The 25,382-nt window shown below is 36.9% G+C and overlaps 1 protein-coding gene across 1 annotated transcript in view; it reads right to left on the bottom strand.

Moving 5' to 3' along the window:
- The window catches only part of LOC150095269 (sodium-dependent nutrient amino acid transporter 1-like), a 247,670-nt gene that overhangs the window by 46,993 nt on the left and 175,295 nt on the right, over nucleotides 1–25,382 (bottom strand). Inside the window, exons 8-11 of the mRNA XM_090410475.1 lie at nucleotides 24,442–24,573; nucleotides 22,285–22,388; nucleotides 6,785–6,879; nucleotides 4,649–4,770 (exon numbers count right to left, since the gene is read on the bottom strand). Coding sequence (XP_090266601.1) covers nucleotides 4,649–4,770; nucleotides 6,785–6,879; nucleotides 22,285–22,388; nucleotides 24,442–24,573 — 453 coding nt within the window. The remainder of the gene's footprint in view (nucleotides 1–4,648; nucleotides 4,771–6,784; nucleotides 6,880–22,284; nucleotides 22,389–24,441; nucleotides 24,574–25,382) is intronic.

Here is a 25,382-nt window from a genome sequence, read left to right as displayed (position 1 = left end):
TCTGAGAGGAATAGTTCATTTGTTTGCAGATGATGCAAAGTTGGGTAGGGCAATAGTGAATGCACATCATGTCAAAATTTTGAAGGATGATTTGGATAGATTGGAGGTCTGGGCTAAGGAGAATGGATGTCAATTTAATGTGGCAAAATGTAAGGTTATACATTTTGGGGTGAAAAGATTAGCAGCAGTTTACTACATTGGTGGAACTGTACTCCAAGAAATTGATGCGGCACAAGATTTAGGAGTGTTGGTGGATAAGGAGTTGAAGTTTAGGGGACACATTGCAAAAGCGGCCAAATCAGCTCATTAAATCACTTGGTTGCTGAAGAATACGTTGACAAGCAGAGACAAGCATGTTATTGTTCCTCTGTATCAAGCCTTGATAAGACCCCCCATCTCGACTACTGTGCCCAGATTTGGTCACCTAGGTTTCTTCTTGATGGGGAGGACGTTGAGAGGATCCAGAGGCGAGTGACCAAGATGATAGCAGGTCTGTGGAATGAACCTTATGAGAACAAGTTGAGAATTTGTGGGTTGCAAAAATTGGTTGATAGGAAGAGGAGGGGAGATATGATTGAGACACTCAAATTACTGAAGGGTTTCTATAAAATTAATTCAGAAGATATTTTTGAGAACAGGGCTGGTTGTGGGAGGACTAGGGGACATCCATGGAAGCTGGGCAAAAGTGTGGTAAGGGTGTTAGAGCTGGGTTCTTTACTTTTAGAGTTAGAGTGGTGAATGAGGGGAATAAGCTGCCAGAGTCTGTGACAGTGAATGAGTTTAAGGCGAGGTATGATAGATACTGTATGAATGTCGAATAGTTGTGATGAACATGATTTGGATCCTCCCTTGATGAGTCTAAGGACTCCCTGGAGTTGCCTGTAATAATAATAACTAAACTATCACTTAATAATAAAAGTGATGGTTTAGTTGGATAAAAGAAATGGCTAATCATGCTACCCTTGTATTGTTTTCCTGTTCACCCATTCCTGTCTGCGTTTTACCAACTTCTTCAATATGATAACCACTATATCTGAGATACTGATTGCTCTGTAATTTGCTATTACTGTACAGAAGCATACTTTATGCAATTGAACTATTTTGTACTCTTTCCACTCTTGACAGAGCTGAGACTACTTAAACAGCTTGGTCAGAGAAGATGCCAATTACCTGGCACACATTGTCATAATCAAGAAAGGTAAAATGTTCAAGCCTTAAGTATTATTTTTTAAGATAGTCCATTGCTTTTCTAAACACTTTCACAATTAGTCCATAAGTTCTTAATGTCATTTGACAAGAATGGTTTCTTGCAGCCATGTATGTACTGCTTCTTTGACTGTTATTGAAAGATGCATTTTCCCATGCTTAAAAAAAAAGTGATATTACTTGAGGAAATGTACAAACTGCAGGATGAATGAGAAAGAACTTCAAATTTAAAATGAATTGCTTTAATGGCTGTATTGGCTCAATGAATCTGAGCAATGCCATGATGCAATAGAACATCTGACAGCATCTCACTGCGTCTACTAGCATTCATCATTACAGAAGAGGATCTTTCATTTCAACATAATGTTTTAAAGTTATTACTGAGACTCGCCTGTTTTAGTCTTCTCTGTCTGTAACTTATCTTTATTGATTAGGTATAGGATACGGCTTTAAGTGATTCACAGACTGGTTGCCAAATAGTATGCTGAGCTATTTAACACCCACATATCAGAAACCATCACTTCAACTACTAACATCAGAATCCTGTAATTCATCATTTTATGTTCCATTCACTCTCTCCAATATAGAAGAGGGACAATATAGATGGTACTGTTCTTGGATCTGATTTTCTCTGTGCATGTAATATCTTACAATAAGATGTGGAATATCTTATAATTCACCCCTTCATTATAAAAATGCCTTTTTTTATATTGAATGCCTTTATTATAGAAATATTGATATAACATATTTCAGTAAATGCACTAATTTGAACTCTTTCATCATGCTTTCTTCAGGTGAATAAGAAACATTCTTATTCCTGAAGGCTCAGCCAAAACTATCTTGGGCTGACCATAAAATTCTACCAGTTTAAATTAAAATTAACAAAACATCAACCAGTATGAAACTTAAGTAGCTGTCATTTGTATTTGATTGAAGGAGGATTCAGGCTGTGTAAGCCTGTTCCCAGAAAATTAAGGAGACAAGGGATTTAAGTATGATTATGACATGGAATACAGGTTTAGGAAACACATTATGAAAGTAGCTAAATTTTGGTTGAAGGACATGTGCCTGGTGTATTCTTTATGGTCATTATATTTGTTCTCCCATTCAGTTTGTCTATTTTTGCATGAGGAAGGATAGAATAAGGAAATATGCATTGCAAAGTTTGGTGAGCAGGCAGCAAAGAGATGATATGTAACTGCTGCATTAGTCAGCAAAGATTTCATATAACAGAAAAAGATTTTTCAGCGCATAGTAGCATGGAGAAGAGAGAGAACTAGGGAATTAGGGATTAAACCCAAAAATGATAGGGAATAAAAGCACTGTGACCTCTGAATAATATTGGCTACTTACTAATTTTAGCTACTTTTTTTATATAATATTGGCTACTTTCATTTGAATATTTTTATAAAGCTATTTGCAGCTTCAGACAGATTTTAAATCTAAGTTTACTCAACAGATTTAAGCAAACAAGGAAATTATTTCTAGAAAAGCTGAGCAAGGTTGTGGTTAGTGAGAGTGTAAAGACCAGAGATCTCAAGTTGAAAGTTTTTTTTCTACTTTGTTATATTATAATAAATTTAGTTGAATCCTTTATCCAAGTGTAAGCAAACAAAGTTTGCACCTGAAATATCTTCAGGAATGAGGCAACTCGTGGTAAAAGTGGACCAAGCTCTCATCACTACTTGTCTTAGTATCTCCCATAATGCAAAGCACATCTCCTTGCAGACATGTATAATGCTATGCATTAAGGGAAGGGCCACTACCCAGACCAGTTTAGCCCTTTATTGAGGACTCGTCAGTGGGAGTCAGACCCAGAGGTGGCGATACTAACGTGGAAGAAATGGAGAAGTCATATTTACCTATACGAGTTGCCAAAAGGTGTCTCACCTTATTATTAAATTACTCTGGATTCAGAAAAAGATGTTGGAAGTTTTTCCCACTTGGTTAGATTATAATAAATTTAGTTTAATCCTTTATCCAAGTCTAAGCAAACAAAGTTTGCACCCGAAGTATCTTCAGGACTGAGGCAACTCGTGGTAAAGGTGGACCAAGTCTCATCACTACTTGTCTTAGCATCTCCCATAATGCAAAGCACATCTCCTTGCAGACATGTATAACACCATGCATTAAGGGAAGGGCCACTACCCAGACCGGTTTCGACCTTTATTGAAGTCTCGTCAGTGGGAGTGGCCCTTCCCTTAAGGCATAGTATTATACATGTCAGGAAGGAGATGTGTTTTGCATTATGGGAGATACTAAGACAAGTAGTGATGAGAGCTTGGTTCACCTTTACCAAGAGTTGCCTCAGTCCTGAAGATACTTCAGGTGCAAACTTTGTTTTTTGCTTACACTTGGATAAAGGATTAAACTAAATTTATTAGAGATCTCAAGTCTTTCTCAACCTGCATTACAGCTTTCATACTGCACCTTAAATTTATTCACACATCGCTCTACATATTCACAGCATAGTAAAACATTTATTCACTCACCTCCAACATTACTCTCCATGTAAAAAATTAACTCACTCTCTCTTGTGCATACAGCCTCCAGGCATCTCATCTGCATTAATGAAGTAATCCTCTCAGCAAATTTCTTCCATATCACCTTTGTTCTGGCCATCCACCTGTCTGCAATTTAACATCTTCCCATAACTAACATTACAAATTTGACATGGCCTTTATTACTCATTTTGAAATCCTCTCCAATTCCTCATTACAAACAGAAATCAGGCAAACAACAATTGCACAATCCAGATGTGAATTGATCAAGGGATTTTGTACTGATACAACCACATCCCAAATGTCAGTATCATTACTTTAGCAATGCATTACATGGTCTTTCCAACTCTAGCCATGTCCTTAGAACTCCAGATATCTGTTGACCATCACTCCCAGATACTGAATTTCATCCATCCCAAAATGTAGTTCTATCAATACAGTATATATGCCTTGCACTGCTGCATTCTGTAGGTGCAGAAGAGCAATCCCATTCAAGGTGTGCAGAACAGCAACTCCATCTGCCTATGCTAGATATGTCTAGAACATTATCAAACAACATATCCCATCAATCCAGTGCAAATATAAGCTGTGAATAGTACAGAAGATTTTGTAGCATGCCACTTGTTATCTTCCTTTTCTGGGATTCTCCACTCCAACCCTGATGTACAGCTTGCCAGTATCTTTTAAACAATCTGCTTTTAATTTTCATCTCCCTCAACTTCTATACCAATCTGTGGTGTAGCAAGCAGTTAAATAATATCATGATGTCCCAGTTCTTTCCAGAAGTAGCTGTGAGAGCAACATCAGTAAGTGAATTCATAAATATAGGCACCATAAGCACTGTTTGAGTAGGTAGGAATCAGTCTTGGGAACCCTTAGAGATACCCAAATAATAAATAATAATAATAAGCTAATTTGCTCTAAATATATATTGAGCATACCATATTTCCACAGCATAAGAAGAATATCATAAGAAAAAACAATACAGATGCTGCTTGCCACTGTTGATAGCTGCCAGAAACATTTAGAGCAAGTGAGTACATAGACAAGACATCTTCCCAGCCTACATTAAAAAATAATAAAAAAATAAACATGCAGTTTTACAACTTAAATCTTCATTAAAATAAGATTGAACTAAAATGAACATAATTAGATGGTCAGTCACCTATAATGAGAAACTGTCAATAGTTACAGCAAGTCAAATAGTAAGCATCTATCTATGAAAATCATTCATCTCACACTTACCCAACTGGCACAGATTGACAATGCAGCACATGAATGATTAAACACGTCAAGTGCAATGTATTAATTATATTTATTAGCAAGCAGAGAGAGGATAACTGGATTAATTAAGTGAAATATCAATGTTTCCTGTAAGCTGAATACATTGTGGTTAATGGAAAAAATAAAACTAGCTAATGCTAGTTTTATTTTGAAATTGCAAAACAAAGTAATCAGTTCATGATACAGTGAAGTAAATACAGCAGGCCCTCAAATTTAATGAATCCCAATTTAACAAAATTTAGATTTAATGGACAATTTATTTTATTTTATTTTTTATTTGCAAATAGAGCAGACTAAAAGGTTGGGCCAACAAGTTGGCATCTGGTCATGTCTTATGTCATAATATGATATGACATAAGACATATTACAATCACAAGGATGGAACACTTTAATGAACTGCTCATTTAACACCTCTACTATATCCTCCTCAGATTTTATCATTCTCACATTATCACTAACCAACATCATCCTCTCATAATCATTCTTCCTTCTACTGGCTGCATATCAAATAAACTCCCTAGGATTTCTTTTAGTGTTTGCTAACTGCTGCTCATAATGCATTTTTGCTACCCTTACTGAGTGAGCCACCTTGCTTGCTCTTTGTACTCCTCATGTAAATGATTATCTTCATTCATCTTGTGTGCTGTCTTTACAATGCCAGATTGCATTCTTCACTTCTTCAGTCATCCATTTTATACCTACCTTATTTAATCTCCTGACCTTTAGAATATGCTCAATCATTGCCTCTGCCAGATAATTCCCAAGGAGAGACCAAGCAGGACTGATTTCATTCCTATGCAGTTCCTCATTCCATGATATCACTACAAGCTGCCTCCTGAGTTTGCCATAATCACCTGCTTTATAGTTCTGCAAATAACTCTTTCTCACAAAAGTACTGATTGCTAGTGACCAAAGTGATCACTTCATGGTCGCTTTCACCAACTGGAAGATGATGTAACACTTCATTTACAACATCTTCTGATGAGATAATCAAATCCAAGACCCTTGATCAATGTGTGGCCTCTGTTATGTACTATTTAAGGTAGTTTTTACTTAAACACTCAAGAAGTTCATTCCCTTTGGTTCCTGATGCTGTCTCTTCATTCCAGTCTATATTACCATAATTGAAATCACCCATAACGATCACCCTTTTCTTATTAGCCAGACCAATTTGTCTAAACCTGACCTGAGGAAGAAATAGGTGTTGTGGAAGAGCAGGATAGTAAGATAGGCAAGTTTGTAAATGGAGAGGTGGATGGCATGAGTGGAAAGAGAGGTCAGGGCATGATAAGCCGAGGGAAGAATACACGAAATAAAGCATGGAAAAAGATCAAGAACAAAAAAGGGCCAATACCTGTTCATGATGGCCAGTACCGTCCATCATGAACAGGTACTTCACATGGAGAGGGAATATAAAAGGGCTGAGAAGGTCAGTGAAGGGAAGTTTTTTTGGTGTGCAGTGTTTGAGTGGCATTATCTGAGAATGTGGCGAGTGTAGAAACATTTAATGAATTTAAGACAAGGCATTATCAGTACTGAGTGTGAAAGTGATGACCTTCCTTGATAAGTCTACTCCACGGAGGTCAAATGATAAAACTAATACTACTTCATCCATATCTCATTATGCCCATAAACATATTTATTTTTTTTTTTTTATATTTTTTATTCTGCACCACAATTTGACTATTATTCATGCTTAAAATGCCAACAAAAAACATTCAAAATAAATATTAAATATCTAGCACAAAAGTTATTCATAGAAATTTATTTTTTTAAAAAAAAAAAAAACTTACCAAGAGTTTCATTGCAAATCCGCATATCTGAGAACACTACAGATGTAAACAACATGCTGAAAACTGTATCAAAAAAACAGACTATAACTGTGTCCCTTAAAAAAAAATATCACATTTAATTAATAATGGGCAATATACTTACAAATGCTATATTTTCTTATATAATATTTGTAATTAAATTTATTACAACACTCCTCTGGAGTCCAAGGCCCAACTGCAGGAGGGCACTCTGCTCTATGAAACCCACCATCCACACTACTTAATCCTCCATCTAAACACCTCCATTATCTACTACCACCTGTTAATAATATTTAGTGTCTGTAAATTGATGTGTGTGTGTGCATGTGTGCATTTTCATGTGTTCTCTGGCTGATTTTCCTGTTTGTGAAATGAAAAACCCGAGTTTCCAAGAAGGAGGAACTGTACCACTCCCCCATATGAAATTTACTAACTCACTTTCAGTAGAAAAGTCCATATATAAAGATTCCTTTTCCTCATGATGAGAATTAAACTTGGATCGTTTCTAATTGAAGAATGCAATGTCCCATCATTACTTCCAATTGCACTATGAAGGTGCTCTTTCATATAAATTATTTAAATTTTAAATAACTAAATACACCCAAAACTGTCCTAATTCATCATTCCAAGAAGCAAACTGCAGCACATTTTGAAAATCAGCACACAGGATAACATGCCATTCTTTACTGTTTATATATGATAATTATATCAATATTTTATGTGCTATATCCCAAAAAGTAACTTATAAAAGGAATTTATAATATTCCTTAAGCAGTTCTGCAGAAAATTCTGGAAAACCAGACAATGTGATCAGCCAGTGCTTCAGAAAGATCAGTAACCACTGGTCTTTCAACGATGTCATATTCGAGATGTCACACTATAATTAAGTAGATTGGAAACAGCATGTAGTATGCTGATAATGTTTCAAATTTTTTATTACTGTAATCTATGCTTAGTTCCATTATGCCTACATGATCTGTCCTTACCTACACTGTCCTATTCAAATCCAGTGCCATGGCTTGAGAAGTTACAAAGAAAGAATGTCAAGTAGTGCATGAGAAGTGGTTAGAGAGAGTTTGAGAGAAGAAGTATCAGACTGCATACCCAAGGCCAGATGATTTAATCAATGCTGGTGGAAAGAAGGGAACAGGCACAAAAGAAATAGTCAAGTTGCTGAGTGATCATTTTGCAAAGGTGTATCATCTAGATAGTGATTTTGCAGTTGCTGATGCAACAGATGCATATCAAAATTCAGGTAAATGAACAGAAGGTGTTCAAGCACTGAAAAATATTACTATAATTATTCAGGCCTCATGGAGTCTAGACTCATCATGGGATGTCCTTCCTAGGAAACACGAAGTCTACCACACACTCCTTCAACTCACTGAACGTTCCTGCTTTCACCACTATCAGGCAATACATTCCACAGTTCAACCACCCTCCATGCAAAGAAACCACTCCTCACCCCCTCTTGCTCATAGCTTCATTTTGCAACTTCCAGTGATGGTCCTTTGTCATCACTCCTTCCTGCTGTTCCACCAAGCGAAAGAACTCCCAGTGTCAACCCTGTAACTACCTCTCAACGTTTAAAAGCCGCAATCATATCACCTCTCCTATCTACCAAACTCTGCAGTCCACATCCCCTCAGCCGATCCTCATAACTAACATTGTACGGTCCTGAAACCATCTTTGTTATCTGCCTCTGCCCTTTCCACAGTTAATTTATCCCCTTCAAATCCTGGGGACCAAATTTGAGAACAATAGGCCTAAGTAAGGTCTGATCAGGGTCTTATACAATGGAACGATAACTGTTTTATCTCTACAGGTTAGCATCCTTCTCAGTAATGCAGCAATCCTCTGGATTACCTTCACCACCTTTGTAATATGTTACCTGAATTTCAGTTTTCTATCAATCACCATCCCCAGATCTCGTCTTCCCTACTTCCTCCAATCGAAACTTCAAGACTTTACATTTTGCTGCATTAAACCATGAGGTGATTACCTGGGTGGTTGCCAGCAGTGTGAGGACCTCTGTGAGAAAAGGTATATGTGGAACTACAAGGGGGGGGGGGTGATTATGAAGAGCTCAGGAGACAGCTTGTGGGTGTAACATGGAATGAGGAGTTAGCTGGAAAAGAGATCAATGCAGCTTGGGGGATTTTCAAAAACTATCTAGTAGATGTAATGTCTAAATATATTCTAAGGGTGAGAAGGTTAATTAAAGTAGGTGTGAGATGGATGAATGAAGAGATTAAGCATGCGATACAGAGAAAGAGGGCATTGTGGAGGCAGCATAAGAGAAGTGGAAATAACCAATTTCATGAGGTCTACAAAGACCAGGCAAGGAGGGTGACTTGGTTGGTGAGAGTAGCTAAAGAGAGGTATGAACAGCAGTTAGCTAATGAAGCCAAGAAGAATCCTAGGGAGTTCTTTCAATATGTAGCCAGCAAAAGAAAGAATGATTATGGAAGGATGACACTGATTGGAGAAAATAGTATAAAGACAAGACAGCTGTTGCGGAATCTGTGGTGGAGATACTTAATGAGCAGTTCATACAGGTCTTTCAATCTTGTGAATGAGACTTCATGGAGAGATTGAGAGCAGTAGATGATGGGGAGGAGAGACTGACTGTAAGTGAGCAAGAGGTGTATGGGGAGTTGAGTAAACTAGATGTTAATAAGGTTGTGGGACTTGATAATATATCGCCACGTATTCTGAAGGAATGTGCCAGGGAGTTGACACCTGCTTTGACATATTTTTTAATATGAGTCTTGCACTCAGTCAAGTCCCTAAGGAGTGGAAAGAGGGTAAGATTGTGCCACTTCATAAAGGAGGTGATCGAACTCTAGCATTAAACTATAGGCCTATCTATGTGTCAGGTGTTGTGGTTAAGTTGTTGGAGAAGCTTGTGAGAACTATAATGCAGAGTTGGGTTGACAACAATGGTATCATCTTTGATGGACAGCATGGATTTGGTAAAGGGAGGTCGTGTTTTAGTAATCTACTTACTTATTACAATAAAATGGCTTCCTTGGACAGAGGAGAGGGATACACAGTGATATACTTGGATTTTGCAAAGGCTTTTGATAAAGTACCTCATGATAAATTGATAGTCAAACTGGAGCGGATGGAGTTGGATAGTAGATTGGTGCATTGGATTGGAGATTGGTTGTCTGATAGGTATCAACAAGTTGTGTATGGGGGAGCGATGTTAAGGAAAATCACTAGCCGAGTGCCTCAGGGATCTGTTTTAGGGCCATTACTGTTTGACTTGTATGTTAATGATATAGGTGAAGATTTAGATGGAGATATTCAATTGTTTTAGGAACTATTCAGAAGAGGGGAGATATGATAGAGAACTACAAGTTGGTAAGGGGTTGTTATAGGATCAATGCTGGATAAGTTCTACAGAAAATAGTGGGAGATCAGGGGAGAACCAGAGGTCATCCCTGGAAACTGTATGAAGGTGTGAGAGGCAGGTTTTTTTCATGTAGAGTCGTAAATGATTGGAATGCCTTGCCTGAGAGTGTGGTGTCTGCAGGGAGTTTGAATGTGTTCAAGGCATGGCATGATCAGCTGTGTGTGTGTGATAAAAGGGCCTCCCAGATGAGTCTTTGACTCTATGAGGTCTTGGGTAACAATAATAATAATAAACTGACACCCCCAATTCATTCACCCAGCTCATTTGTCTAGTTTATTCAAATCCTCTTGCAGGTGCTTCTGCATCTGCACTATTACCAACAACCATTCCCAGTTTCACATAATCTGCAAACAACTGAATATCACTCTGCAATCCACTGACAATGTCATTGATATAAAGGTTAAACAATACAGGTCCCAGTACTGAGTCCTGTGGGACCCACTTGTAACCTTCTGCCTCCTTGGAATCTCAACTCTCCAATCTTATCAGACAGCCATTCCTGAATCCAGTTGACTAAGCCAACATCTAAACCTATCTGCTGCAACTTAAATATCAGCTTATCATGTGACACCATGTGAAATGACTTTGCAAAAAGACAGTATATGCCTTTCCCTCATCTACTGCTCTTGTCACTTTATTATAAAACGCAATCATATTACTAAAGCAAGAGCACACCGTAACAAATCCCTGTTGACTCTCACAGATAATATTATCCTCATCTACCCAGTGCTGTATATGGTCCATCACTAATTTCTCCAAGATCTCAACAACTACTGATGAAACACAAATTGTTCTCTAGTTAGACATGTCTGCTACTGGACTTATGCAATGGTAATATCTTAGCTTCCTTCCGTTCCTTATGTACCTTTCCTGTAGCCAGACTTTCATTGAAAAGCCAGGTTAATGGAGCTCTTCTTTAGCACATTCTCTCAAAACCTATGGTGAAGTACCATCCAGTCCCACAGCTTTACTGACATCCAGGGTACTCAGTATTCGGAACACACACACCCTCCTCTTGCACCTCTAAACTGCCCTATCCTTCTAGTATTAAAACTTGCTTCTCCAGAATGAAATACTCCAATGAAGTGTTTATCGAACAACTCCACTATGTCTTCTGCATCAGTCACTCTATTCCCATTTTTATCCCACAATCATTTCACATATCATACCACAAGGATCAGTGCTTGGTCCACTGTTATTCAATCTGTACATTAATGATATTGGGAAGGATGACATACAGTTATTTGCTGATGATGCAAAGATAGGTAGGTAGGGTAATCAGGAATGCTGCTGATATGCAGTCTTTGCAGAATGATTTGAATAGGCTGGAATTGTGGGCATGGGAAAATAGGTGTCGGTTCAATGTCAGTAAATTGTAAAGTCATTCACTTCGGCATGATTAGATATCCAAGGTCGTATTATATTGGTGGGATTAGGCTAGAAGAAACTGATGAGGCTATGGATCTTGGAGTGTTAATAGATAGGAAGTTTAAGTTCAGGGGCCATGTGGCAGAGATTGCAAATACAACTCAAAAGATAATTGCAATGCTCAAACGAATGTTCACATGTAAAGATGAGGATGTTATTTTGCCTCTTTACAAGGCCTGGATAAGACCTCACTTGGACTATTGTGTGCAGGTCTGGTCTCCTGGTTTCCAATGTGATTTTGATATATTGGAGAGAGTACAAAGGCGAGTGTTAAAAATGATATCAGGATTGTGGAATACTGATTATGAAGACAGATTGAGAATTTATAGACTGCAGACACTAGCAAACAGGAGAAAGAGGGGTGATATGATTGAGCTTACAAACTTCTGAAAGTCATACAGGATTTCAATTGAAGGAATTTTTATTTTTCAATTTATGGAGGGTGGGGAAAGGACGAGAGGACATCCTTGGAAGCTGAGAATAAAGGCCGCCAAGAAGGGTGTGAGGGCTAGATTTTTCTCTCAGAGAGTGGTGCATGATTGGAATGGATTTCGATTGGATGTTGTGAGTGCAAGCAGTGTGAATGAATTCAAGAATAAGTATGATAGCTGGTGTGTGTAGTATGTGGCCTCCTTCGATGAGGCTCTGACTCCCAGGAAGTCTCTCTTAATAATAATAATTTCTCTTCCTACTGGGCACATAGCTAAAAAATTCCTTAGGATTATCTTTGGATTTTAGTGCTAATCTCTTCTCATATTCCAGTTTCACCTTCCTTACCATATTAGTCACTCTCCTGACAAGAGTCTTATATTCTTCATGTATCTACTCTCCATTCCCTCTCCTTAACCTCTTTTTCATCTGCAGTTCCTGTTTGATATTGTTTGTCATCCACTTTACACAAAATTGTGTCCTCTTTTTCACTCATGGAATACAGCTTACTATTGCTGCTAACAAATATTCCTTCACAATTTCCCAAGTACTAATGATATCCCAGCCTTCCAATTCTGCCCTCCATGGAACTGCCCCAAGTTGATATCTAAGACTATTATAATCACCTGCCTTATAATTCCACATAAGTTTCCTTTTCTTTGATACTCCTGCATGTCTATTCATCTTCCATGTCAAAATCACATGGTCACTCTCTCCAACTGGGAGAAGAGATGTCATCTCAGTTATTATCAGCTCTTTTGATGCTATGACCAAATCCAAAACTCTTGAATCTCTTGTTCCCTCTATTACATGTTGCCTAAGACATCTGTCCCTGAAGAATTCCAGAAATTCCATTCCCTTATTACTACATGCATTTTCCTCTTCCCAGCATATACTGCTGTAATTAAAATCTTCCATAACAATCATTCTCCTTGCACTTGCCAAGCTCAACTGCTTAAATATCTCCTGCTCCCCCACCCTCTGTGCTCCTTGGCTTGTAGCAACATCCCCCTAAATATCCTGTCTTGCCCACCTCTACCTCACACCATATGCTTTCAAAACCATCAGTGTCGGTGCCTTCCAAAGCCTCGACTTTTAGAGGACATAATTCATTACTTATCATAGTAGTACTCCACCACCACGTGTTTTCCCTTCCTATCCTGTCGTAAAATGCTGTACCACCCTGCTACTTCAATTCCTGTTATTATATCATCTTCCATCAACCACGTCTCAAAAGATCCCAATAATCTTTGGCCAGGCTGATGCTATCAGCACCACCAATTTATCTCCTTTATTCTGGATACTCCTGGCATTATAAAACATAAAAATGTCACTGCTTTTATACCTATCATTATCCCCTCCAGACTCCACTGGACTCAGCATTACCTGATGTCATCCTCCCCCTTCCCTCAAGCACCTATTCTCACAAGAGGCCACTCCTGCTACCATCCACCCTGGGAATTCTAGTTTCCCTGCATTGACACGCTGACTCATTCAAATACAAGCGGTCTCTCGCATACAGCTCCTTTCTGTCCTCAAATGCTCTCCAAGCATCCACATATTCCAATCCTCTCTGTCAGATTCTGGCTATTATGCTATTCATTATTACTGCTTTTCTGCTCAGCTCGTCATTATCATGCCTGGGTAACACACACTATTCATGCTTGTATAACCTCAAGCACGAATAGTGTGTCTCTCTCAAGTCATTTGTGCCCACCATCACAATCATCTCATCCACCCTTTCACCCCCTTAAATATTAATGTGAATACAGGAGTGGTACTGGATGGCATGTACGCTTGTGTACTACATGACTGTGCCAAAGAATTGGCATAGCCTCTGATGAAATTGTTAGATCTACGTCTCAGCTTGAGTAAAGCTCCAAGTTAGTGGAAGGAGTGTGAGATTGTTCCATTACATAAAAGTTGCTCCAAGACAGAAGTAGAAAACTAGAGACCAGTTAATATATCAGTAGTGGTTGTTAAAGTATTTGTAAAGTTGGTTATAAGTAAAATCCAACAGTGGGTGGATAGTAATACAATACGCTATAATGGGCAACAAGGCTTTCAGAAGGGAGGTAGGTACTATCTTAGTACATTATTCACATTTTATAATAGTGATAGCGAAACTGGATAGTGTAAATGGCTACACCATGATACTGCTGGACTTTGCAAAGGCTGACAGAATACCACATGGATAACTATTATAAAAGTTGGAGCAAATGAAAATGGATATGAGGCTAGTATAGCATAGATGGGATTGGCTGACAGACAGACACCAGAGAGTAGTATATGGTGGAGTGGAATCTAGGAGAATGAGGGGGAGGGGTGACTAGTAGACTATATCAGGTTTCTGTACTAGGGCCACTAATCTTTAATTTGTATATTAGTGAATGGAGGGTTGATATTCACTTGTTTGCTGATGATGCAAAACTGAGGAGAGAAATAGTTGATAAAGGTGATGTAAAAATCATGCAGGACGATTTAAATAAACTGGCACTGTGGGCAAAGGATAAAGATTTAATGTTACAAAATGTAAGGTTATGTAATTCGGGTTGAAAAGGTTACATATGGTGTATCGCATTGATTGTACTGGATTGCAAGAAATAAATTGATGAGACTAAAGACTTGGGGATAATGGTGGACAGAGAGGGTATATTGCACAAGTTGTTAAATTAAAAAGCTCAAAGGATTACTTGGATGTTGAAAAATATGGCAACAAGTAAAGATAGGGAAGTTACTATCCCTTTTTATAAGGTTATGATTCTGCTGCATCTTGGCTACTGTGCATGGATTTGGTCACCTGGATTTCTTGTATATCATGAGGTAGTAGAGAGGATTCGGAGATGAATGACCAAACTGGTGACATGCGGAAGGCTTTCTATGAAGATAGGTGGATGGTGTGTGGATTAAAAGTTTAGCTGATAGGCAGAAAAGAGGCCATGATAGAATCTTATAAGATATGGGGGGGGGGGCTGAGAAATTCTAATAAACACCTAGAACAAAAATGATATTAAAGCAACTGATATAGCCACAAGAAAGAACATACTAGTAACAGAGTTATGAAGGTAACTCATGTTCTTATATCCTAATATGTTCTCTCTTGTGGTTATATCAGTTGCTTTAATATCATTTTTGTTCTAGATGTTTATCAGAACTTTTCAGTCTGCCCCCTCATATTATTAATACTATTATTCTTTTGTAACCTCCATGGAGTCAACAGACTCATTGTAGGAGGCACACTCAACCAGCAGCATGTATATGCTTTTATATTATATTGAAATCTTCCAATCCATACTTCTATAATTAAAATCTATTTAGATATCACCACCAATTTAATTTATTTTCCTATACATCAATTTGACTTTTTGTAGTATTTTTGGTGTATTGAGAGGGGTGGCAAAATCAGGGACAGGCAGCAAAATCTCTAGCTAACACCACTGGGCAGCTGTATTTTCTCAATTGCCCTTTACTTGCTACAACTTCATACTTCACTCACTTCAGTACCTCGCTTCAACATTCCTCACATTTATTTTCTCAAAAATCTTAATGTAATGACTAAGTAACATTTATAAAATTATGATTATGGCAGTAATCTGCCATCATGCTGAAGTGCTATCATCTGCAATACCTCCTCTCACTTATATTCTGGAAATCTTTCACCCTGCATTTTCATTCACTACACCAACATTCTCAGAGAGATACTCACCATGAAAGTGCAAAAAATGAAATAAATGAACCTTAATTTATTAGGATCTCTGTTGTTCTTAAGAAATCTTGCAGCTATATTTTAAAACCAATTAAGGATACTTTTTCAGTTGTCTTCAAACAGTTATTTCTTCAATCACTTCATCTATTTGGTGCTTGTTTAATATGCTGAAAACAACATTTGCCATTAAATTAAAGATGCCAAAAAATTATATTCTTGGTTTAATCCTTTATCCAAGTGTAGGCAAACAAAGTTTGTGCATGAAGTAATTTCACGACTAGGCAACTCATATATAGAGGCTACTGACTTCACATCACTTGCTTTAGTATCCCATAATGCAAAGCACATATCCTTACAGATATATAATATTATGCATTATGGAAAGGGGTTACTATCCAGATTGGTTTTGATCTTTATTGAGATCTCATCAGTGGGAGCCAGACCCAGAAGTGCTACTAAAGTTGGAATAATGCCAAAGTCATATTTCCTTATACAAGTAGCCAAAAGGTGTCACACCTTATTACTAAAATACTCTGGATTAAACATAGATGTTGAAAGTTTTCTTGATTCGAGATAGATGCTGAAAGGATTAAACTAAGAATATAATGTATTGGCATCTTTAATTTATAGTATAACCAAGTGGAAAAACTTTCCACATCTATCTCTAATCCAGAGTATTTATATTAATCCAGAGTATTTAGTTGTATGTGGAAATATGACTTTGCATTATTTCAACCTTAGTATCAATTCCTGTGGGTGTCTTCCACTAATGTGCTTGTGTGCCGAAGTGATTGCTTTCCCTGAGATATGAGCAGCTGTGCTCAGTGGTGGGGTGGGCCTGCATTGGGCTGAGCTGCCACTCAGTGGAACTATAACTGAGTTAAATGATCCTTTAGGTCACTTACTGTTGAATATAGGCAAGTGATGTGAAGTCATTAGCCTCTATATACGAGTTGCCCAGTCGTGAAATTACTTCATGAACAATCTTTGTTTGCTTACACATGGATAAAGGATTAAATCAAGAATATAATTTCTTGGCATCTTTAACTTATAGTATAACCAAATGGAAAAACTTTCACCATTCTTATGCATTGCCTTAGCAAATTGCTTTATCAATAAGAAGCAGTGGTTAGAGAACTTTATTTATATCACCTACAATTGAAGATAAAATAGAATGAATATGTTTCTCTTTGGCAATGCATTAGAACTTTGTGCTGATTGTTAACTATCTCTTCCATTCTAGAAAATGGTATTTTTATTTAACGGGATTACTATCTCAAGAATACAGATAATGCTTAATTTGTGGAGATTGGAAAATTGTTTTGTATATTTCACTTTATCAAATAGCTCAAGCTACATATCTCTTTTAAGAGAAGTGAATAGGCAAACAGATAAAAATGAAAACATTGCAATTTTGAAACACTTTGCAAACTTCTTTTATATGAATCGATGAAAAATCTTCATTGGCTTATATACTTCTTATGTGGTCATATACTTCTGCATTAGTTTGGATGCTAAATCTCCAGAAATATTGTTGCACTGTACTTAAACAAACCATACTGCAAAAAACAATACAACAAAAATCCTTCTCATGACTTCCATAGCAAGATAATTAAGTCTGTACAGCAAACAGACTATTACTTTTCAACTAGGATCTGTGTAGAATCATTGGATAGATCTAAACTTCTCTTCAGATAATTATGAATAAACTATTGTAGTTAATTTTTAGTTTCATTCTGAGAAAAAGTTCAGTTCACATCACATCCTGAATTAGATGAAACAATTGTATTAAGTGACTGATGGTGAAGGCATAGTGGTTTTGCGGCAGTGCCAGTGGTTTTGAGGCAGTATGGTGTGAGATAGAGGTGAATAGAATCAAATACTTGGTGGGATGTTGTTATAGACCAGGTAATGTGGATGGTGGTGATAGTGAAATGTATAGGCAAATAAGAAAAGGGTGATCATTATGGGTGATTTTAATTATGGCAATATAGACTGGAATGATGAGTAGCAACTGGAAGTAAAGAAAATGAGTTTGAATTTTTGAGGGATAACTACCTCAGACAGTATGTAACGTGTATTAAGGGTCTTGGATTTGGTCATCTCATCAGAGGATGTAATTATAAATGAGGTGTCAAATCATCCACCAATTGGTGAGAGTGACCACAAGGTGATTACCTGGGTGGTTGCCAGCAGTGCGAGGACCCCTGTGAGAAAAGGATATATGTGGAACTACAGGGGGGGGGGGTGATTATGAAGAGCTCAGGAGATAGCTTGTAGGTGTAGCGTGGAATGAGGAGTTAGCTGTAAAAGAGATCAATGCAGCTTGGGCGATTTTCAAAAACTATCTAGTAGATGCAATGTCTAAATGTATTCCAAAGGTGAGAAGGTTAAATAATGTAGGTGTGAGATGGATGAATAAAGAGATTAAGCATGCGATACAGAGAAAAAGGGCATTGTGGAGGCAGCATAAGAGAAGTGGAAATAACCAATTTCATGAGGTCTACAAAGACCAGGCAAGGAGGGTGACTTGATTGGTGAGAGTAGCTAAAGAGAGGTATGAACAGCAGTTAGCTAATGAAGCCAAGAAGAATCCTAGGGAGTTCTTTCGATATGTAGCCAGCAAAAGAAAGAATGATTATGGAAGGATGACATTGATTGGAGTAAATGTCAGGAGTTGTTGGAGAAAATGGTATAAAGACAGCTGTTGCAGAATGTGTGGTGGAGATACTTAATGAGCAGTTCATAAAGATCTTTCAATCTTGTGAATGTGATCTCATGGAGAGATTGAGAGCAGTAGATGATGGGGAGGAGAGACTGACTGTAAGTGAGCAAGAGGTGTTTGGAGAGTTGAGTAAACTAGATGTAAATAAGGATATGGGACTTGATAATATATCACAACGTATTCTGAAGGAACGTGCCAGAGAGTTGACACCTGCCTTGACATATTTGTTTAATATGAGTCTTGCACTTGGTCAAGTTCCTAAAGATTGGAAGGGGGGCAAGATTGTGCCACTTCATGAAGGAGGTGATCTAACTCAAGCATCAAACTATAGACCTATTGGTGTGTCAGCTGTTGTGGTTAAGTTGTTGGAGAAGCTTGTGAGAACTAGGATCCAGAGTTGGGTTGACAACAATGGTATTATCTTTGATGGACAGCATGGATTTGATAAAACGAGTCATGTTTTAGTAATCTACTTACTTATTACATGACTGCTTCCTTGGACAGAGGAGAAGGATACACAGTAATATACTTGGATTTCGCAAAAGACAGTCAAACTAGAGCAGATGAGGTTGGATATTAGATTAGTGCACTGGATTGGAGACTGGCTATCGGATAGGTATCAACAAGTTGTGTATGGGGGTGCAATATCCAGGAAAAGAAAAGTCACTAGTGATATGCCTCACTGGTCTGTTTTTAGGGCCATTACTATTTAACTTTTATATTAATGAAATTGGCGAAGATTTGGATGGAGATATTCAGTTGTTTGCAGATGATGCAAAGTTGGGACGAACCATAAAGAGTAGTGAAGATGTTGTGGCCTTGCAAGAAGACTTGAATAAATTGAGTGATTGGGCACGGAAATGGGGATGCGAGTTCAATGTTGCAAAATGTAAGGTTTTAAAATTTGGAAAACAAAGATGGGATGCAGAATTTATGCTTGGTGAGAATATATTATTGGAGGTAGAGGAAATAAGAGATCTGGGGGGTAATAGTGGATAAGGATCTAAAATTTAGGGGACACATCGCCAAAATTGTGAAGACAACACAAAGGCTTCTGGGAATGATGCGGAAGACACTGACGTGTAGAGGTAGGGAGATTCTTGTTCCATTGTATAAAGCTTTGATTAGGCCACACATGGACTATTGTGCCCAGATTTGGTCACTGGGTTTTCAGAAGGATGAAAAGATGTTGGAAAGGATCCAAAGGAGACTGACTAAGGTAGTTTCTGATCTCTGGAATGTTGAGTATGAGGAAAGATTGAGAAGATGTAAATTGCAGTCTGGTGGACAGGAGGAAGAGGGGAGATATGATAGAGACCCCTACAAGTTGTTAAGGGGTTGTTATAAGATCAATGGTGGAGATGTTCTACAGAGAATAGTGGGAGATCAGGGGAGAACCAGAGGTCATCCCTGGCAACTGTATAAAGAGGGTGTGAGTAGGGAGTGAGAGGCAGGTTTTTTTCGTGCAGAGATGTGAATGATTGGAATGCCTGAGAGCATGGTGTATGCAAGAAGTTTGAGTGTGTTTAAGACACGGTATGATGAGATGTGTGTGAGATAAAAGGACCTCCCAGATGAGTCTTTGACTCAGTGAGGTCTTGGGGTAATAATAATAGGTAGATTACACCCATGAGTCAAACTTTGTGGAAGATGATAGATTTGAAATGGAAATATCTTTTTTGTTCCTAATGCTATAATTTTCCATGTGAGTTAGGACAACATATCTTCTCTGTGACTTGATGGTTAACACCACACTATCAGAATATCAAAAGGAAAATACAAGTATATTTCAGTGATTGTTCAACATGTCTGTATATTATTACATCACACTTCCAGGGAATCCAAAGACTCATCGAGGGAGGGCATCTACTCTACAACTCTTCTTCTCACTTCTCCAACAACTTTCATAATCTACCACCATCACCATCTATCGCTGACTACCACCACTAGTACTTTCACAGACAATCACAAACATCCATGCACAAGGCGGGATTCGAACCCGCAGGCTTTTGGCTGGAGAGCAGATATGCTAACCACTCAGCCAACCAGGCCGGTATATGTTTTACTTCATATCATGAAGCTTCAAACCAATTATATGTATTGCTTTCTTATAACTTCACCTTGAGCAGGCATAATTCCTCTGCCATTAACAGTACTCTTACCTTCTGGATTTCATACTTTCCAGATTATTTTATATCTTTTTCATTTCTATTCCCATGTGTACACCATCCTCAGTTAATCAAGTTTTGTATATACCAATAATCCTTTTACAAAACCAACTCGATCACTGCTGCAAACTCATTATCTCCGAGTTTGCTTGCAACACACAAGTGATTGAAATGAATTCCTAAATGGCAGTGGTGTGTTGGTAAATTTTTAACAACCGGCTTGCTTTATGAAAAATTTGATTCTTCACAAAGTTCTATTGTATCTTCAGATGTCTTTGTTTCTGCTTCTTCAAATTTTGTCCTTTTAATGTTTAAGAAGTTTCATTCTATTTCATTTTTTTCAACTAATGGCTATCTGCTTTTTCGACCGCAAAACTCTAACCCTGATTAAAATTATTTTAATTATTAAAAAAAAAAAAAAAAAACGAAATAAAAACATATATTAAAGAAAATTTTCATATATTACCTACAACTTACCTATATTCAAATGAAATCCTGAACAAAAAAAATGTAACACTAATATTACCACTCGTAGTCGATCAAATGACCAGAGACTGTAGCCGTCGCGATGAATTTTTGTATTTATCGATAGTGCAACAATGTTGCATTTCCAAGAACTTTGCTGCAAGTTCTTGGAAATTCACCGAAAAATAAGTCATTATTGTTTATTCAAATACCCAGTTCGGGAGTTTTGATAACGTGTTTGTGTTTTAATGAATACAGACATTGTTTAGTAAATAAAATCGTTCCCAAATTCCCGTTTGTAAATGGAGTTTGTGTTTTGTGAATTCTCCTTTATGCATTTATTTTTGATAATAATAATATATGTAAGTGTTTATTATACAATTTCAAAATATTTACGAGAAAAAGTATATACCACCATTCATCATCTATCCTTTCGTAAAGAATTTTAATAACCGGCTCGCTAAATTTGAAAAATTGTAACAACTGGCTTGCACCACTGCTAAATGATGAGTGCCTGATTAGTAAATGAATTTAAAGATATCACAGGTGCCATGTGGATGGAATGTGCTTCCTGCAATGAGTATCTTAAGGTATCCTTGTGCTAAATCTTAAGTGCTAGGAGGACATCATGTTGAAGATTTAATGGAGTATGAACATAACTGGGAAAGGATTAAAAACTATTTTAACTATGGTCATTCTGATTTTGCAGATCTTGCATTAGATACCACTGATAGAATCAAAAATACTATGCTCTATCACAGCACATTTATTTATTTATTTAAATAAACAAGGATGCAAAAAACTTCCCAAAATATGAGGAATTCTACTCCTCAGAGATCCCAATTTACAACCGAGGCTTCCTACAAATGTCCACGGAGGGTGTCCCACCTAGATAGGACTCTAGTATTATATCCACATTTCATTTAGTATTGTGTTGCCTTTGTGTGCATGTTTGTTACAAGTGTCATTTTGTACTCTGCAGATGTCTATGACTGAGATGAAATATCTGAAGAATTAAGTTTTTTTTGTTTTTTTTTATTCTTTCCCAGTGCTGTTCATACTCCATTATACTCCAACATGAAGTATTTAAGGCATTTTAATAATTATTTTAATTTACAACAATAACAAGTAATCACTTACAACAGGATATTATTTTTAAATTCATTTTCACTGGAAAAAGTAACTATATGGCCAAACCCAATACTCAATGAAAACAGCAGCTGCTCACAAGCTTTAAACCATACCTTAAAAAAAAAAAAAAGAAAATAAGAAATTAATGAGTTTACTTATATTATTCTACACTTAATCATACTGAGAGAAATGCAAACAAATATTTTTATGCTTTGTTGATTTGTAAAAATTATGTCAACTTTTTTTTTTTTGAAATGTGAATCCCCCACACACAATATAAAGGTTGTAAATATATAGCACAACTTTACTAGTGTGTGTGTGTGTGGGCTAAGGGTTGGATAATCTAGAAACTCTCCTCTCGATGCTAGATATGGAACTTTTTCCAAGTCACTTGAAGTTCCAACAAGCAGAATGGAGGTCTTAAACCAAGTGATGAAATTCAGCTACCACCTAAAGGCAGTCAGACATGGGATTTAAAATCACAATTTGTTGGTTAGAGTAGATATGCTATTCACTCAGCCAATTAGGTCGGTTAAATTATTTCTACTGCATTTTTTTCCAGTAATATTAAACAATTTAGATTCTCTTTCCACTTGTTAACCACTGTCTTTCCTTTATTTTTAATAACCCTTTTCTTATATATATATATATATATATATATGTATGTATGTGTGTGTGTGCGCGCGCGTCATCAACCATTATCGATCCACTGCTGAAAGAAGACCTTTCTAAGATGACTCCAAGACTGTCTGACAATGGTTGTTTTTCAACCTACAGAATCCAATGCAGTACTTTTTTTTCTATAGTTGGTCTTGTTTTCAAGCAGTATGCCCAGCAGACTGCCACTTTGGAAGTTTCACTCTTTCTATAATGTAAGAGAGTTTTGGTTTACTTTCTTATACAAGTATTCCATTTGTGATCCAGTGTTATGATATCAAGATTACATCTTTCCATGTTAAATTGTTTGTGCTTAGGTTTATAGTTTCCTGGTGGCATACCTGCTCTCCAGCCAAAAGGCTATGGGTTCGAATCAAGCTGTGGGTATGGATGTTTGTGATTGTCTGTGAAAATACTAGTGGTGGTGGTGGGCAGTAGTACACACACATATATATATATATATATAATTGATGTAGATGATGATGATAGTTGTGGTTCATTGTAGTTGGTGGATTGATGTTGAATTGATGGAGAGTTGTAGAGTACGTTGTCCTCCCTCGATGAGTCTTTACAGTCCTTGGAGATGTCACATAATAATAATCATAATTTAATATCCATGTTTTGCAGCCATATGTCAATATAAGAAGAAAGCACTGTTTTAAAAACTTTCTTTAGGTGTAGTGGTAACTGGCTTTTGAATATATACTATAATTTTCCAAATGCTTTCCAACCAAGTATCGCTAGTCTGACTTTTTCATAATATTTTGATCCACTGATAACTGCTGTGCAGTTATCAGTGGATCAAAATATTATGAAAAAGAGTATATGTAATGATTCTCTTGTATAAGTGAAAAGTATATCGTATTGATTCACTTTCTGATTATACATAGCTGTTGAACATAACTTGGGTTTTTATTTAGGTTTATCTTTAGATGTCAGAAACTCCACTAACTCTAGACAATCTTGCTTCATTTGCATGAAACATAAAGTTAGGCATGGCAATATGTTCATCGTTATTTGGTAAAGTTTCAAAAAACATTATCTGGCAATGCTGACTAACTGCATCTGTGAGATTTCGAAATAAGCTGGAAGACTGTGACTATTAAGAGAAAGAAATGGATAATTTTTTTCTAGCTTTGAAAAACTTAAAGTCTTAGTAAAGAGTCTTTTATGGTTTTCAATGTATTACTAAATTATTGCCAGAGTGCATTGTGAATGTAGGGAGTGTAAATAACTTCAAAGTTCATTATGATAGATCTGTTCCTTGTTGAGTGGGCCTCCCATGACGAGTCTATTGGCTCCATGAAAGTTACCAAATAAAAATGATCCATTGAATACAAACTTAAAATATACTCTGAAGAACAATTTTAAGACAATCCCATGAATATTTTTTCTATTCTCATTCAGAGATGTTTTGCATAATGCTGAAATTTTGCAAGTGTTGTATTTAAACTTGAAAATATGACTTAGAACTAATATAAATAAGCAGTAGCTATGTAGAAAATTTACCGTAATGCTGAACAAATCTGTACCTTCTTCTACTGCAAACATGTTCATCCAGTTTTTACCTTCATCTCTCAGACAAGTAAATGGAATCAAAATGGCACAGATGCATAAATATAGAAGACTTAACCCTCGAACCTAAATAAAATGTAAAAAAAAACTGACTTTGCAAAACAATTATGCAAAACATGTAAATTATGTAGAATGGGAGTAATTTATATAAATTTATATATATAGGAAGTAATAATTAAATCTTTTATCAGCATTGTGTTGTTTAAGGAAATTGACAATGTGACTAGATAACTAAAAATATTTAATTATTATTCCTATATTTTGCAAAAATATAGTGTTAATTGGCATCATCAGATAGCAATTAACTTTAACACCACTTTCTTGGAAACATCAAGACTGATATTTCCAGGAAATGGCCTTCTAATGCGAGGTAAAGACTGATGAGCAAATAACATTTGCGGTCTCATGAATAGGAGGGGAGATATAATTGAGATGTGAATTAGCAAGGAGTTGACATGAAAGAAATTTTTGCAGACTGGGAGATAGGGGTATAACAAGAGGCCATCCCCAGAAACTACATAAGGGTGTGAACAAGGAAATAAGGAACAGGTTCTTTGCATGGAAAATGGTTTGTAAGTGGAATGCATGCATTACCTGAAAACGTATGTGGTGAACATGGACATGTCGAATGAATTTAAAGCATAGTTTGATGAGTTTGGAATTAATAACAATAAATAATGCCTTTATCCAATGACAGTCACCTTTATCATATTTCAGAGATTGATTAGTAAATCCCAATTGAAAATATACAACACACAAGGAACACACACACACACACACACACACACACACACACACACACACACACACACACACACACAGAGAGAGGGTTTTGATAACATGGAAATTCGCTCTGGAAATCACTTTAATGCCAC

The sequence above is a fragment of the Typopeltis vanoorti genome, chromosome 20 (genome assembly GCF_054136105.1).
Source record: "Typopeltis vanoorti isolate ZY-2024b chromosome 20, IOZ_Tvanoo_1.0, whole genome shotgun sequence".
Classification (NCBI taxonomy): Eukaryota; Metazoa; Arthropoda; class Arachnida; order Uropygi; family Thelyphonidae; genus Typopeltis; species Typopeltis vanoorti.
Note: the sequence above shows the minus strand (reverse complement) of the source record. Positions and strands in the feature narration are given on the sequence as shown.